The 15171-nt window shown below is 37.3% G+C and overlaps 1 protein-coding gene and 1 pseudogene across 1 annotated transcript; both read right to left on the bottom strand.

Moving 5' to 3' along the window:
* LOC113061383 (cytochrome P450 1A1-like) overlaps window positions 1-9978 on the bottom strand; it is a 13374-nt pseudogene extending 3396 nt beyond the window's left edge.
* On the bottom strand, window positions 5418-9935 carry LOC113061382 (cytochrome P450 1A1). Its single transcript, XM_026230434.1, has 7 exons — window positions 9853-9935; window positions 8192-9093; window positions 7983-8109; window positions 7815-7904; window positions 6910-7033; window positions 6685-6771; window positions 5418-6597 (listed from the first exon to the last, which is right to left on the bottom strand). The coding sequence occupies exons 2-7, from the start codon at window positions 9029-9031 to the stop codon at window positions 6285-6287; spliced, it is 1581 nt and encodes a 526-aa protein (XP_026086219.1). The 5' UTR covers window positions 9032-9093; window positions 9853-9935; the 3' UTR covers window positions 5418-6284.
* Window positions 9979-15171: the final 5193 nt, after the last annotated feature.

Genomic DNA, 15171 nt, shown 5'->3' on the forward strand with positions numbered 1-15171 from the left:
TTACACCAAAAAAAAAAAGGCTTCTCAATCAATATCTTCTGCCCTCGCCAGCACGCTGGGACGCACTCGACTTCCTGTTGTGGGGAATTTCCTGTGCTGAGAATGAAAGAAGGAAAGAGAAAGAGAAAAGGGGAGAGACAGAGAGGCACGTAACCATGCAGCCTTGCATAACAGCTTCCTCTGGAGGGGAGGGGGCGCTGTTTATTGATCTTAGTCACACGCATATTATAAAGAGGAACTTTGGTATAGGCTGTTAGCACGCTATGGGAATCTTTGGAGGTCGCGCTGCAAACAGAGCCGCTATCTGCAAAGGGAAATGCCAATGAAGATGCCAGAAGAAAGCTGATAACCAACCGCTCATCCAGCGTCCTGCTGGGAGTCGTTCTCCCATTCAGGAAAAGTTCCTGGAAAAGCCTCGGACTGAAAGCAGCCGGATTGCTCTGAAGGGAACACACGGCGTAGTAAAGCGTAGCACTCATTGTGCTCGAAGCCAAAGGTCACCTGATATAAACACGGCCTGTTCACTGAACACCGTCGGCGGCTTTAATCGTCCTCAATCATTAATCGCTGCAGGGTCTGTAATAACAGATGATAGTAAAAGCTGAATGCCTCTTACACAAACATCTCAACCCACACCAGATTATATTTCTGCACTTTAACAGGAATATCTGGATTCTGAACCGACACACAGCTCATTTGAAGTGGTGTTGGATTGCATCTCGCTTGATCGAAGGGAGAGTCGTGATTTAGAATAGAACAGAACATGATATATCAAAATAAAGGAGAATAGAACAGAACAATTATATATTAGAATAGAACAGAATGAAATAGAACGGGAGACGACAGAATAAAATATAATAGAAGAGGATATCTAAAAACTGAATAGAATAGAACATAAGGGTGCAGAATAGAATGGAATAAAATAGGACACAACAGGATAAAATAAAGTAGAACAGAAATTAACGGAGCAAAATAAAATAGAACAGGATATATTAGAATAGAATAGAATAGAACGGAATACAATAGAATAGAAAAAAAAGAGTAGAACAAAACAGAACAGGATAAATCAAAATAAAAGAAACAGAATGTAGAAAAACTGTATAGAATAGAATAGAATAGAATAGAATGGAAGGGCTTTGTTGAATAGTGAGCTGTATAGAACAGCGAGCAAAACAGGAAAATAAGGAATATATAATACAGAATAATATAATATGTATATATTATAATATGAATAGATATATCAAAATCAAAAAAAAAACAAAACTGAACTGAATATAATTAGAATAGAACAACAAATTATATAAAATAAAATAGAACAAAACGGAACATAAGATATTAGAATAGAATGGAACAAAACAGATTAAATGAGAACATGACATGATGAAATAATAGAATAGAAGAGCTTATATGAAAATAAAACAGAATAGAACAGAACATAAGATTTTTAGAACAGAACAGAAATGAACAGAACAAAATAAAATAACAGAACAAATGATATATTAGAATAGAAGAATAAAATAATACAGAATAGAACAGGGTATATCAAAATAGAATAAAACCGAACCGAACCGAAACGTAAGATTTTAGAATAGAACAGAAAAAATAGAATAGAAGGGAATAGAACAGGTTATATTGAAATACAATAGAACATGATAAAATAGACTTCAATAGAATAGAACAGGACATTACTTGATAAAATAGAATACAAGAGCATATATGAAATTAAGAACAGAACATAAGATTTTAGAATAGAATAGAATAGGACACAACAGTTAAAAATACAATAGAACAGTAATGAACAGAATAGAACAGGATATATTAGAACACACAATAAAAAAGAACAGGGCAGAGAAAAACAGAACAAATGTATAGAACAGGAGAAATAAAAATAAATAGAACCGAACAGAAGGTAAGATATTATAATATATGTGATGTCATGTGATGATGATGATGATGATGATGATGATGATGATAACGAAAATCATCGCCTCAACATTTTCAATCTCAAGAATATTCATATCATCTCACTGTGTGAATGAGGGAGACAGCATCTGCGGCCACAGGAAGTGACATCATCACCATCACCATCACAATAAACTCATGATGCTGATGATGATGATGTCACTTCATGTGGTGACAGTAAGACCATACTATTAATTTTATACTTTTAAAGTTTTAAAGTATTCAAATAAAATTTAAGACACTTTAAAGCAGGGATTTTCAATCTTTTTAAAAGCCACAAAACTCCAAATATGATCCTCCTCATGAGACGGACTCCATCATAAATTGTACATTTTCATGTATAAATATAATAAATATATAGTAAATATAGTAAATACTATAAGATTTACAATTTTATTTGTAAATTATAGTATAATATCTATTAAGGCACATTAGGTTTTTGGCTACACAATATTGTACTGTACTGTAAAATTTATGATGTATTTATTATTTATCTAAATCTATTTTTATTGTTAATTTATTTATTTTAATCTAATGTGTATGATTTATTTTAACCTATTTTTATGGCTAACTTGATTTGCATTGTTTCATTTGAGCTAACTTTTATTTATTTATATTTGTAGATTTTATTATATATTTATTTATTCGCAGTTTTTCTTTAAACTTTTCCAAATAATTACTGTGTCACTTACAAAAGAGTACCATGTTATTCTTGGAAGAACATAAAAATAGTTCCATGTAAATATATTTCCAAATACCATAGTATTACCACATGATTTCAGTGTACCGTGGTACTTCTGTAAAACAAAACCAAACAAAAACGGTATTTACTGTGATTTATTGTGATTGCCAAGTGATTGTGTAATTCATCAGGGAAATGCCAAACAGAAACTGTCGCTTTCGTGCTCATCATCCCATGCCTGGTCTCCTCAATTACCGATTAATCATTCTAAATTAAAACAACCAGCCGCTTGCCTGATGTAAGTGAGTTCTCTCTTCTGTGTCAACGTTGTGTGTTTGATTGCTGTCCAGCGCTGTCGCGCGTGGATGACGTCACGCCCGGAGCGCGACTCTTCTGCTGGAATTAAGTTTAGTTTAGTTATTTTTCTATAAAGCACATGTAGAAAACATCAGATGTTGAAACCAAAGTGCGGAACAGGAAATATGAAACACAATTTAAAACAAAATAAAAGACTAGACAATCATAATAATTAAAAAAAAAAACATACACAGAATCTCATAGATTACAGTTTGCATCTAGACGGATGTAGCATACTCTTACTTCCTCCAAAGTCAAAAAATCTTTGGTGTTATGTATATTAGACGGCAACTTGTCTTTTGAAAACCATACATCTTATGTTACAAAACTGCATTCTTCCATCTTAGAAAACGTTGCAAAGCTATGAAACATGTTACCTATTTCTGATGCAGAAAATAGTTCATGCATTCATGACCTCTAGACTAGACTATTGTAATGCACTTCTAGGTGGTTGTCCTGCTTCTTCAATAAACAAGCTACAGGTTGTCCAAAATACAGCAGCTAGAGTCCCTTACCAGGTCAAGAAAATATGATCAATATTACCCCAATTTCACAGTCTCTGCACTGGCTACCTATTAAGTTCAGTATCAGTTACAAATTATCATTACTTACCTATAAGACCCTAAATGGTTTAGCTCCTGCGTACCTAACTAGCCTTCTACACGCTACAACCCATCAACGCACCCTAAGGTCACAAAACACTGGGACTTTGGTAGTTCCTAGGCTAGCAAAGTCACTAAATGAGGTAGAGCTTTCTCACATTTGGCTCCCAGACTCTGGAATAGGCCTTCCTGATAATGTTCGGGGTTCAGACACACTCTCTCTGTTTTAAATCTAGATTAAAAACACATCTCTTTAGCCAAGCATTCACATAATGTGTCTAATAACCCTGTACTTCAGTTATCTGATCAAATGCACATTAACATTCCTTTTGCTTGGGTTGAACACATAATGCTTTGCTTAGTTGGAACAGCACATACCCTAGTTTTTCTGTATTTCCTTTTTGTTTCGTTTCTGTAATTCCATTTCTGTGTCTGTAACTAGGAATTTACACAAGCTTCAGTCTAGACCTGAGATACCGAACACCTGAGAAGAGATGATGCCAACCCACAGACAACATACAAGCGAACTAATTTTGCTATAAGTTTGATTGCAACATATAAATCAATGCTGTTAATAATGTTCACGGTCTGTTTGATTTCGTCAACTGCTTGATTTTTACTGTAAATTTCTGCCATATAGACATCAACTTTACATAATCACCACTGACAAGCTATTACTAAATATAATGTAGAAAGTTAAATTTTCTGTAATGCTGCTTTGCAACAATTTGCATTGTGTAAATTTCTAAACAATAAAATTGAATTGAATTGAACAATGTGCAAAACACACAAATGTACAAATGTAAAATTTACACCCTCAGGAAGAATTAAATGCAAAGAGCAGATCTAATATAATATAATATAAATTTCCATCTTTATTTGACCCTCTAAACTCTAGCACTCTCTATTCTAATTCTATTCTTAAAAAACACGTCCCCTTTAAGACTTGTTTTCATAAAAAACAACAACTAGCTTTTCATCTTTTAGTATTCTGTTTTGATTCATTTACTATACAAAAAAAGCACAAAAAAGACCTCTAACACTAGCTTGCGCTATTCTTTTTCTATTCTATCTGTTTTCTTTTTATTTATTATATTATTAAACCCTAACTTGAACTTGTTATAGTAATATATATATATATACTTGTATATCATTGCTCTTTTGTTAGTTTGATTGCTTCCATTGTCGTCATTTGTAAGTCGCTTTGGATAAAAGCGTCTGCTAAATGACTAAATGTAAATGTAATGTAAACTGGACACAGAACCGCTGTTGTTTTAACAGGAAGATACTGTAAATCTGAGTGTCATCAAAAGAGAAATGATAAGATAAGTTGTGTCTCTGTATAATAGGACTAAGGGAAATAATATATAATGCAAAAAGAAGAGGACCCAAAATAGAACCCTGTGGAACACCATGAGAGATTTGAGCTCAAGATGAGAAACATTCCCCCTACAGTATGTTAACAGAAAAAGTTTAACGTGTTTCACAGGAAACAACAAAATTGTGTGGTTTTACCTTATTTTTTTGCTCAATACATTGACAATCCCATGCTTTGTTTTGTGCAATGGTAATATTATATTTGTTTGTTGGTTCCTGCTATAAAACTACGTCTTTTCATATTTCCATGGTTTTCTTTGTAGTAACTTTGAGAGTCATGTATGCAGTGTTAGATAAATATGGCCATTATTCACTACTATGGTATAACCAGTTGATTCCTCCCACAGTACATCAATAAATCAACCAGTGATTTACAGAAAAGTCTTGATTTAAGATTTCTGTAACTCTCTTTAAATAGAGACAGACAGACGCATTCACAATTAAAGTTTTTTTATTCATTTAGCAATCATAAATAGGTTATGCAAAAACAATGCCCCTGTTTGTAGAGCATATAAGAGACCGTATTTGCAGGCATTATTAATTGTAGTACTTCAGACATTAATTTCATGACATCCTTCATCATACAAAACATTAAGCACCTGCCACAAAAAGTATCATGTCATAAAGTCAATTAAACAACAAAAACATTATCCAGGGAAGAAAATTTGATCTAGAATGATATCGAATGTCCAGAAGCACCTTGATAAATACAAAAAAAAGTCTATATAGATCTACAGCAGTCTGTACAAACGTAAGATCAGGCACATTAAAAAATGTGCACAGTAAAAGTGGCTGTACATTTACAAAGTGGATCACATTTTGGGATCGTAATCAAACAGAAAATAGCTTCAGTGTATGTCGTCCAGCAGATTTGAGGAATCTGTATTAAGCTTATGACAAAAGAAGACATTCTTTTGATAGACTGGCACAAAAGCAGCATAAGGCGCATGAGCTGCGGCAGGCACTCATTGTTATCTGTGCACTATATTTGGAAGCACAAATATGTTATCAGCATCAGCATTCGAGTTTTGAAAGGATGAACCCATGCAAACACGCATGTGCATATGAAAACATAGATGTATGTACATGATAAAGCCACATGCAGACTCTTGGTTATGAGCATTGCGGTCCAGCATTATTGAAATAACTGCAGTAAAATGCACCGGATGCCTTGGCCTGAATCACAATCAAACATCTTTCAAATATTTGGCTTTGTGAGTTGACTGCGAGGTCTGCACCGAACCAGAATCAGAAGTAACAGCGCTGTGGATTTCAGCTCAAACTATGATGACGGTTTCGTCAGATCAGGCCGCAGTGCCGGGCAATTCGAAGCCGGGTTGTGGCGTGACGCGCAGCATACAGCGCTTGTGTTTCATGGTCAGCCCGTACTCTGGCGTCATATCCAGCATTTCTCCCGGCATCCCGCTGAACTTTAACCTCTGGAGAAGGATGGCCATGAACAGGAAGACCTCGGCACGTCCGATGGACTCTCCAATGCAGCGCCGCTTCCCAAGCCCAAAAACCAACACCTTCTCTCCTTCAATCTTGTTCAGCTCTGTACCGTCTGCGGTGAGGAATCGGTCCAGATTGAAGCTTGACGGATCCTTCCACAGTTCTCTGCAAGAAGAAACAGACGGTTCAGCTTCGTTTAAGAGCAGATTGCACCATTTACCAACCACATTTAAGTCATTACGAGAAACTTACGGGTCATGGTTGACTTGCCACTGGTTTACAAACACACAGGTGTCTTTGGGAATGAAATATCCGTTGAGCGACGTGTCTTTAGACGTACTAAAAGAAAAAAAACATGAGCAGTCATTGGCACGGCCAACTTTGGTAAACACAGCAACATTGTTTACAGGCATCCTTCTTTTTAACTCAATTCACATGTAGTTTTATTTTAATGCAATGACACCGTTCTCAACTCACCAGTGAGGAATGGTGAAAGGAAGGAAGGACGAATGGCGGAAGATCTCCAGGATGAAGGCCTCGAGAAGTGGCAAGTCCGTTCTGTCTGACAAACGTGGCGTTCGATCCATTCCGATCTTTTCTCCTAGAAAGATTTTAGACTGGATTTTAGATCTAGACTATTAAAAATAGAGATTCTTTATTGGAACCAGTGGTTCAATGAAGAACCTTTAACAACCATGCACTCCTAGAAATAAAGGTTACAAAAGACGGTTTTCACAGCAAGGCCATTTTTTTTGTACTGCGTGGAACATTTATAAAATCTACTTTAAAGTACCGTTTTTGCATTATAAAGGTTATATGGACATAAAAGGTTCTTCATGAAACCATCGATGCCAATAAAGGAGACATATAAGACTCTTTATAGTGGAATATTTCTTTAGATTATCAAAATGTTCTTCTGGCTACATTTAAGGACTGATCACCGAATGGTTCCAAATTGGCTCTTCAATGGCGAAAATCCAGTTATGAAGAGTATTTTTTAACAGTGAACCATATTTTAACACACTTAAGAATAAAGTATCCAAAAGGGGGTTTTCACATCAATGCCATAGAAGATCCAATCTGGGTTCCCAAACCTTTTAGTGAATAGTTCTTAAAAGAACATTGTAGAGAACATTTAAACAATCTAAAGGACCTTTAGTCCAATGGAAAGTTTCCTTATGGAATCATCAATGCCAAATAAATAACCTTTACCACTGTAAACTCTTAGAAATAAGGGTTCTTTATGAGCATTAACTTTTACGATTCGTTATAGAGGAAAAGTTTCTGTAGATTTTTAATAGGTACCTTGATTAACAAAATATCCCTTGGAATCTTTTTTATAAGAGTGCATTTATAAAGATAGACATTGAGAGAAAACTCACTCAGCTCTCTTTGCAGTCGCTCCTGGATCTCAGGGTAGGCCACTAGATAGACGACACCCCAAGACAGAGCCGTACTGATAGTGTCGAAACCTGTCAACGAGCACAGACACACTTTAGTATCACACAGAGATTGGAGACAGAAAATCATTGGGCTATCCCTGCACTCACCAGCTCCGAAGAGATCATTGACGATTCCGACGATCTTCTCATCGGACACTTGCACGTTTGAGTTCTCGTCCAGTTTCCGGTCTTCGCAGTGGTTGATGAGCGAGTCGGTGATGTCTCGGATGTTGTCCTGAAATACATATCACATATGATTGAGCTACACGGAGCGTTAAATAGAAAGAGAACTGACGGACACGTCTGAGATCGCCCACCTTGTTGAAAGTGTCGTAATGGTCATTGACCATCTTCTTCATCAACTTGCTGAAGCGAGCGTTGATGGCCACGAACTTCTTCATCATCGTGCTGGGCAGGATACGCAAGAAAGGGATGAAGTCCGCAGGATTGCCGCTTCCCACGATCTTCCCGAACTCGTCGCTCAAATTGACCAAGCTCACCAGCTCGTCGTCGTCGTGGCTGTAGCGCTGGCCGAAGCAGATCCCGCAGATCACGTTGGCCACAGACACCACGATGTGCCGGAAGGGATCGAAACTCCCGTCGGCCTTCATGACGCTGTGAAGCCTTTCGATCAGATAGAGACCTTCCTTGCTGATGTGCTCCTCAAGGGCACATGAATACTCTGAGCTTTTGGCTTGCACCGTGGAAAATGTGCGCAGGGCGCTGAGGGCCAGCTTGCGACGGGCGCGCCAGACACCCACCTGATCCGTACTAAAGGCCAGGCTCTTTCCGTCGCTGATGAACTTGCTGCTGTGGAGATCCGGACGTCCGGCGAACTCCTCGCCTTGTTTGAGGAGAGCTTGACGGATCACGTCGTTTCCGCTGAGTACTACAACGGGACGCATCCCGATCTGGATCTGGAAGACAGGGCCGTAGAACTTACTCATAGCGGTCAGGCTCAGATGTGGGTTGTTTCCCACTTCCAGGACATTTCCGATGATGGGAAGAGGCTTCGGTCCCGGTAGCTTCTGGAGCCCTTCTGGGATCTTAGTACGCATGAGGCGCATGAGGAGATACACCACACATATCGTGATGATGGCCACCAGGCTCTCAGACACAGAAATCGGGCCCAAAATGGGAAGAACTGTAAGAGGCATGGTTATCTTTCTTTGTTGTGTTTCCTTCAACAATCTTTGCTCTTGAAGACAATGCAGGTTACCTGTTTAAAACAAAGGAGCAGTCAAACTGTTAAATGTAGAGAACGAAGGAATAGTGCAGTAACACTATTCACTTGCATGGATGATACTGAAAAAGGTGTCTTTCCACAACCTGTGTTTTTTTATTTTTTTTATGTTGCATTGCATATGCATGCAATAGCTTTTTTAGTGCATGCATGCATCTAACTGATCTATTTTTGCAGTCGTTGTTCGGTTATTTACATTTTGCGTAATTCATTAATGATAAACTACACATGGAGCGATCTGTCTCAAGGTCAGAAAGCATATCTGAGACCCATGTGCACACACCTTTACACACACTCATACATGCAGTGCAACCTAACGTTTTTAGATCATACAGTGATTTATGGAAAAAAAAAGATTCTGAATAAACATCAACAGGTAATGTGTTAGTCAATAAAATGTATATATATATGAATGTGTACATGAAAGCAATATAAATGAAAATATGAATAAATGAAGTATATGCATTTATATTTAATTATATTTAATTTATTTGCATATGTGTGTGTGTGTGTGCATATACCCACAAAAAAAATAAACAAATCTATATATATTTACAAACACATACATTTTATTTTTTAAGTATTATATGTATATTATCTAAAAACTCATGCACATCAAGAACAAGAAACAAGGAAAGAAGTAAAGTGAGTTCTTTTGGGAAAAAATGTTGAATTGGCTTCTGCAAATATAATTAAATATTTTCTAAAAGAAAGAAGCATTGACTTTAATCTTACCCCGAGCGATCCGAGAATCTTTCTTCTGTTCTGAGCTGAATTTGTCTGTCCAGAGTCAATTAGCTCCAGAGGAGTGCAGCAGTATTCCAGCGGGGAAAACTTTTATAGAGAAGAGCTCGTGGCGATTGGTTGCTCTTCTCGTGACGTCACGAAGCGCCGGAGACTTTGTTAATGGGAGAGAATCAGAGATGGGAGTGAGATTAAGGGTGATCGACTATTAAGAGTGATTACACTTAACATTAACGGAGGAAATAAAAAAAATACTGCGAGAATAATTATTGAGACGGAGTGCTCTTCCATTTCCAAACACACACATATCTAAATTATATATATATATATACATATATATATATATATATATATAAATATATATATATATATATGATATACCTATATATAGTATTATATTAGTAGCAATATGTTTATTAAACTACATGCATTATTTATTAATATAGATGGATTCAATAATGATAAGAATAGATTTATGCATTAAAAGTACTAGCTAAATCAACCAATCAATCTATAAAGAAATTTTCAATTGTAAAAGACCCTTGAAGTGCAAGAATATAAATACATTTTGGCAGTATTTTTGACGCGATGTAATAATAATAATATTTTACAGAATATAATACAACAGCTGTCTGTCCAAACACCAATCAATGCACAGACTGAGAAATAATGCGCAATGCCAATTATAGATCAGATGATATTCACAACTCTTAAAGAATTTACAGTGAAACTACAGGCTTAAAGCAATTATATAAAAGAGAGAAAGAAAGAAAGGCATGTTGATTAACAGTATACCGTCTTAACAGACAGAAGTCCGTGACATAAATCTATTTGACAATTTCAGCAATTATAGACTAATTAAACTGTTTGTTGCAACACATCTGAAAATTGCCTGCATATTCGCCGAAGAGTAAATCGACGAAAGAAAGAGTTTTGCGTTGATTTGCAGGATCATGTTCGCCTGGCACGCGCTCGTAACTCATTAAGCAACAGGTAGAGCATCGCGTGCAAAGATGTGTGTGTGTGTGCGTGTGTGTGTGTGTTACACAGCCCTGCTGCAGATTCCTGCACACATTTTTCATACATCTCATTCACAGTGTCAACAGGAAAAGCCGCCAGAATGGAGTAAAACCGTGTGACCTTGAAACGCAGAGCATGTTACAGCGCTGTAAAGACCGACCGACCGCTCCTGAACTGATTTGTTTGTTCTGCGGTAGCGTTCTCTTGTAAGAATCTCGGTCACCTCAGACTGTTATCATGATTTGAAACACGCTACGATAAACTCATCAAACAGCATCGCGTGCGTGCACCTGTGGCGCGCGGGTTAAAGATTGGCCACGTTGCGTGAGAGCGCGCGCGAGGATGCTGGAGGGGGGAGAAGGCAAACGAGTTCACCTTACCATCATCTAACACTCTCTGTCAGTTCAAAGCTGCAAAAAGACATAATGCACTTTTTGACGGATTCATTTAATGCACGCGCTTTTTCTAAAGGTTGCGTCCAGGCTTTCTGAAGGATGTGAATGAATGCGAATGAGATGCTCTGGTCTCAAATATTTGCTTAACTCTTGATATGATTCATACTGGGAGGTCTGATGGTATTCAGTTGATCAAAGATGAGGAACAGATCCCGGGTCAGCGCGAGCGGCTTCTAGAATCCTAATTATACACGCTGATTGCTCGTGTAATTAAGGCTCTCTGTAGGGGCTTTGAAGCTCTGGTGAGGTGTCTCTGAAAACAACAAGTTAAGAAAGACAGCGTGCGAAACATAAAAGAGTTGCACAAAAATAAAACCGAGTTTTATTCCTCATACTTTTTTTTTTTTTTTTTTTTGCATAATGTAGTATATTATATTATAGTATAGTAATGGCAATTTGATTTATACAGCACCATTAATTACAACTGCTTTACAAAAAAAAAAAAAGTTAATATGTGTAGCCTACATGAACTTTTATATGCACCTTTTAGGTAAATAATGTACAAAGGTGTAACTTTTAAAAACGTACTACCAGTGACAGTTTACAGCTTTCTTTCTGAGAGTATGATAACTACACTACTAAAGTGACAAGAGTTTATACAGTGTATACTGTACCGTTTTATTGGCATTGATTCTAGAAAGTTTAACATCCATCACATTAAAGAATCTTTAAAGTAGGAAAAAAAGTTATTTAGATAACAATGTGATTATAATGTTTTTCACACTAAGAAAAAAAACAAGGGCTAACAAATGTTTATCTATTTTTCTTCTATTTAAGATTATATATGGACAAACAAATGCAATGTGCTCTAAACATGAACTGGGACATTAAGTGTTAATTAAGGACCTGTTTTTGGCAGCTGCACCACTAGTGACTAGAATGAATGCATATACTACTGTCTGAAATGTTTACACTGCACACCGTTGTATTGGCATTGATTGGCATTCAACGCGCTTTCCATTGCATAGAAAGCTTCTTATAGCTGTAAAGCTTCTTTAGCATATATTCTTCACATGCATTTTCGTAAGGAGTGAGACCTGGCCGTGTCTCGTGCGCTCGCGTGAGAGTGCTGCTTGGGGTGGGCTCGCTCTTCGGGACAATCCTAAATCTGCTCAGTTAGTCACGCGAAGGCGGCAGCGGCTCTCTCTCTTCAGCACGAGGGCGCGGGTTTCTGCGCCGTGAACGAGCCGGATCTTTGGTGCTTTGAAATCATGCGATCGGTCACTTCGACACCACGCAAACTCAGCGCGCTTAATCCCGCTTCAGAGCCGGGACTCGCCTCTCTGACTGTAATCCGGTTCCTCGCGTGTGAACTGGGAGTTACGACGCTTCTGTGTGACACACATTCCTCATGAATCACGGCAACCGGCGCGACCGAGGCCAGTCTGGACAATGAAATCACACTTGAAGTGCGTGAATGTCACCAAATCAAAGCAAAGAAATAGAAAGAGAGATCTATAAGCACCTGTGCTTCCTCTGTCAGGACACATGTGTCAACTAACCTTCACTAAAACACCTGCTGAATCACATGCATTGAACAGAAGCATGGTAGAAATCAAACATTATTATTATTTATATGCATTGGCTTTATATTATGCTTGCTGAAAACTGACTTCTGTGTCGAAATGTTTTAATGCTAATCCCTTTATTTAATGCATTATACATGTATATTATAATGCATTCATAAATAATTGTACCCAAACTTAAAATGCATTATAATGTTTGAAGGTTTGCTTAACGCATTAATCTCTGTATTATAGAGTATTATAACTGAGGTTACAATTATTCATGAGATCATGCATTATAAGGTGTGTTACAACACATAATAATTAATGCATTAAAATAATTTGATCATGCATTATGAAGACCTTAAGTAAAGTGTGATTTGTGAGTGGACTTGAACACTCAACAAGTTTGATAATTTATGTCATGGTGCAAATAGTGAAGAATCAAAAAGTCAAGAGTTTGAAAATAAACATTATTTATCAGGCAAATACAAAATATTAGGCTCCATAATGCAAAATCCAAAGGATAACAAACAAACACAAAACAAAATCCAAAAACTTAATTAATAATTTGTGAAATGTATAAGTTAACTGCACTCAGCAGAGACTGAACTCTGAACAGCAACTGGGAAAAAACACTGCAAAACAGCATAAAGTTCTGAACACTTGAGCAGTAATGCAGGGTTTGCGTGTGTTTGGAGCCGCTATATCAGTGTCAAAGGACAAACTAAGAGAGCAAGACACATTTGATTGCCTTCAGCAGTAAAACTCCAAGCAATCTCACAAGATGAAAGAAGACAAATGAGTGTGAAGCTTCATCACGCAACACTCGAGCACCTGCCGCGCTCACCTTTACTGAGAGTGTGTGTGTGTGTGTGTGTGAGGAAGAGAGGTTTTATCTACTTCAGAGAGACTGAGGGTACACACACACACACACACACACACAGTGAAGGTGAGCGAGGATTCAGACCTGGGAGATTTTGTGCGTGTGATGTCATTGCTGTTTTCATGTTTATCGATGGTTGCTCTTATGATTCAGAGATTCCAAAATGTAACAACACATTTGCATGTTTACAGTTGTATCAGTATGGTATGTATAATGCAAAGTTTGCAAGAAAGTACTCTGAAAGTAATCTAAAAAGTATATATATATTCTTTTTTTTATTATTAAAAAAGGCATGTTTAAGATTATGTAACCTGAATCAATTTCTCTTCACATATGTCATGCAGTATTTATAGTGTGTTCATGTGCGTGACTGTGTGTGTGTGTGTGTGTTCATGTGCGTGCCTGTGTGTGTATGTGTGCGTGCCTCTATGTGTGTGTGTGTGTGTGAACACGTCCAGCTCTTACCTGCAGGGTTCACTGCGAGGGCCGTCCACCCATCAGTGTCATGTTTGTGTTTTTGTGGGCAGGAACAGCACTGAATGGAGCGAGAGGTTTTGAAGTGTCATGTTTGAAGAACGGCATGAAAAAACGACCTGTCGGCACGCAATCTGGAGCAGTTCTGCACACCTCCAGTCACCTGATAGACAGAAAGACACACATGCATCCCTGTGCATGGTAATATAGCGTCACTGCATCAAAATACATGCATTAATATATATATTTAAAGTTTAACACATGTATATTCATAGGTTTTGTAACTAACACATGCAAGGATATTTCTGATGCCCTCGTAACTGTTTTTGTGGAGGCTGCAGATGTTTTTATGTTTCCTGGTGAAATCGGCTCACACTCTCAGATGATTGAGACAGGAGTCGGTGTGTCTGGCTGCAGACCTCGCGTGTGCCCTGAAACGGCCGTCTTAATAGGATTAGCAGCAGCTGAGGTTCATGACACTTCACCGTGACCTGAGCATGGCCTTCTGCTTCCCACCGGCTGCAAGGCACGGAGGTCAGAGGTCATGTACGCTACTGTGACATGGCAGAAAAACACACAAACATCACATCTGCTCCGAACAGTTTAGCACAACTGAACTATTACAAAACAGTCTTTTTTTTACTTAAATTCTGCATTTTTACTCATGGCCTTTAATGCACCTGAGCTGAAAATTAATAAATAAATAAAAAATACATACATTTTATATATATATATAATTAAGTATATGCATTTATATTTATTTATATTTAATGCACAGTGTAAGTTTTTGAGGTAGTAACCAGGTTTACATTTAACTGCAAGTTAAATTCTTTATACAGTGGTGTATGTAATGACTAAAAAAATAATCTTGATGACATAACAAAACCTTCCCTAACATAATAAAGTAATAAGAGAAGAAAGAAATAATTGTTGCATATATACATATATATATAAGAGTTGTTGTTAAAGG

Source organism: Carassius auratus, chromosome 43 (assembly GCF_003368295.1).
Source record: "Carassius auratus strain Wakin chromosome 43, ASM336829v1, whole genome shotgun sequence".
Taxonomy (NCBI): Eukaryota; Metazoa; Chordata; class Actinopteri; order Cypriniformes; family Cyprinidae; genus Carassius; species Carassius auratus.

Bases quoted from the DNA above. Each gene is read 5' to 3' on its own strand.
- LOC113061382 (XM_026230434.1), bottom strand. From the start codon at position 9,031: ATGCCTCTTACAGTTCTTCCCATTTTGGGCCCGATTTCTGTGTCTGAG. The intron at 7,905-7,982 runs GTGAGTGCAGGG...GCTCGTTGACAG, and splicing joins CAATGATCTCTTCGGAGCTG to GTTTCGACACTATCAGTACG. The intron at 6,598-6,684 runs GTAAGTTTCTCG...TTCTTCTTGCAG, and splicing joins TGGCAAGTCAACCATGACCC to AGAACTGTGGAAGGATCCGT.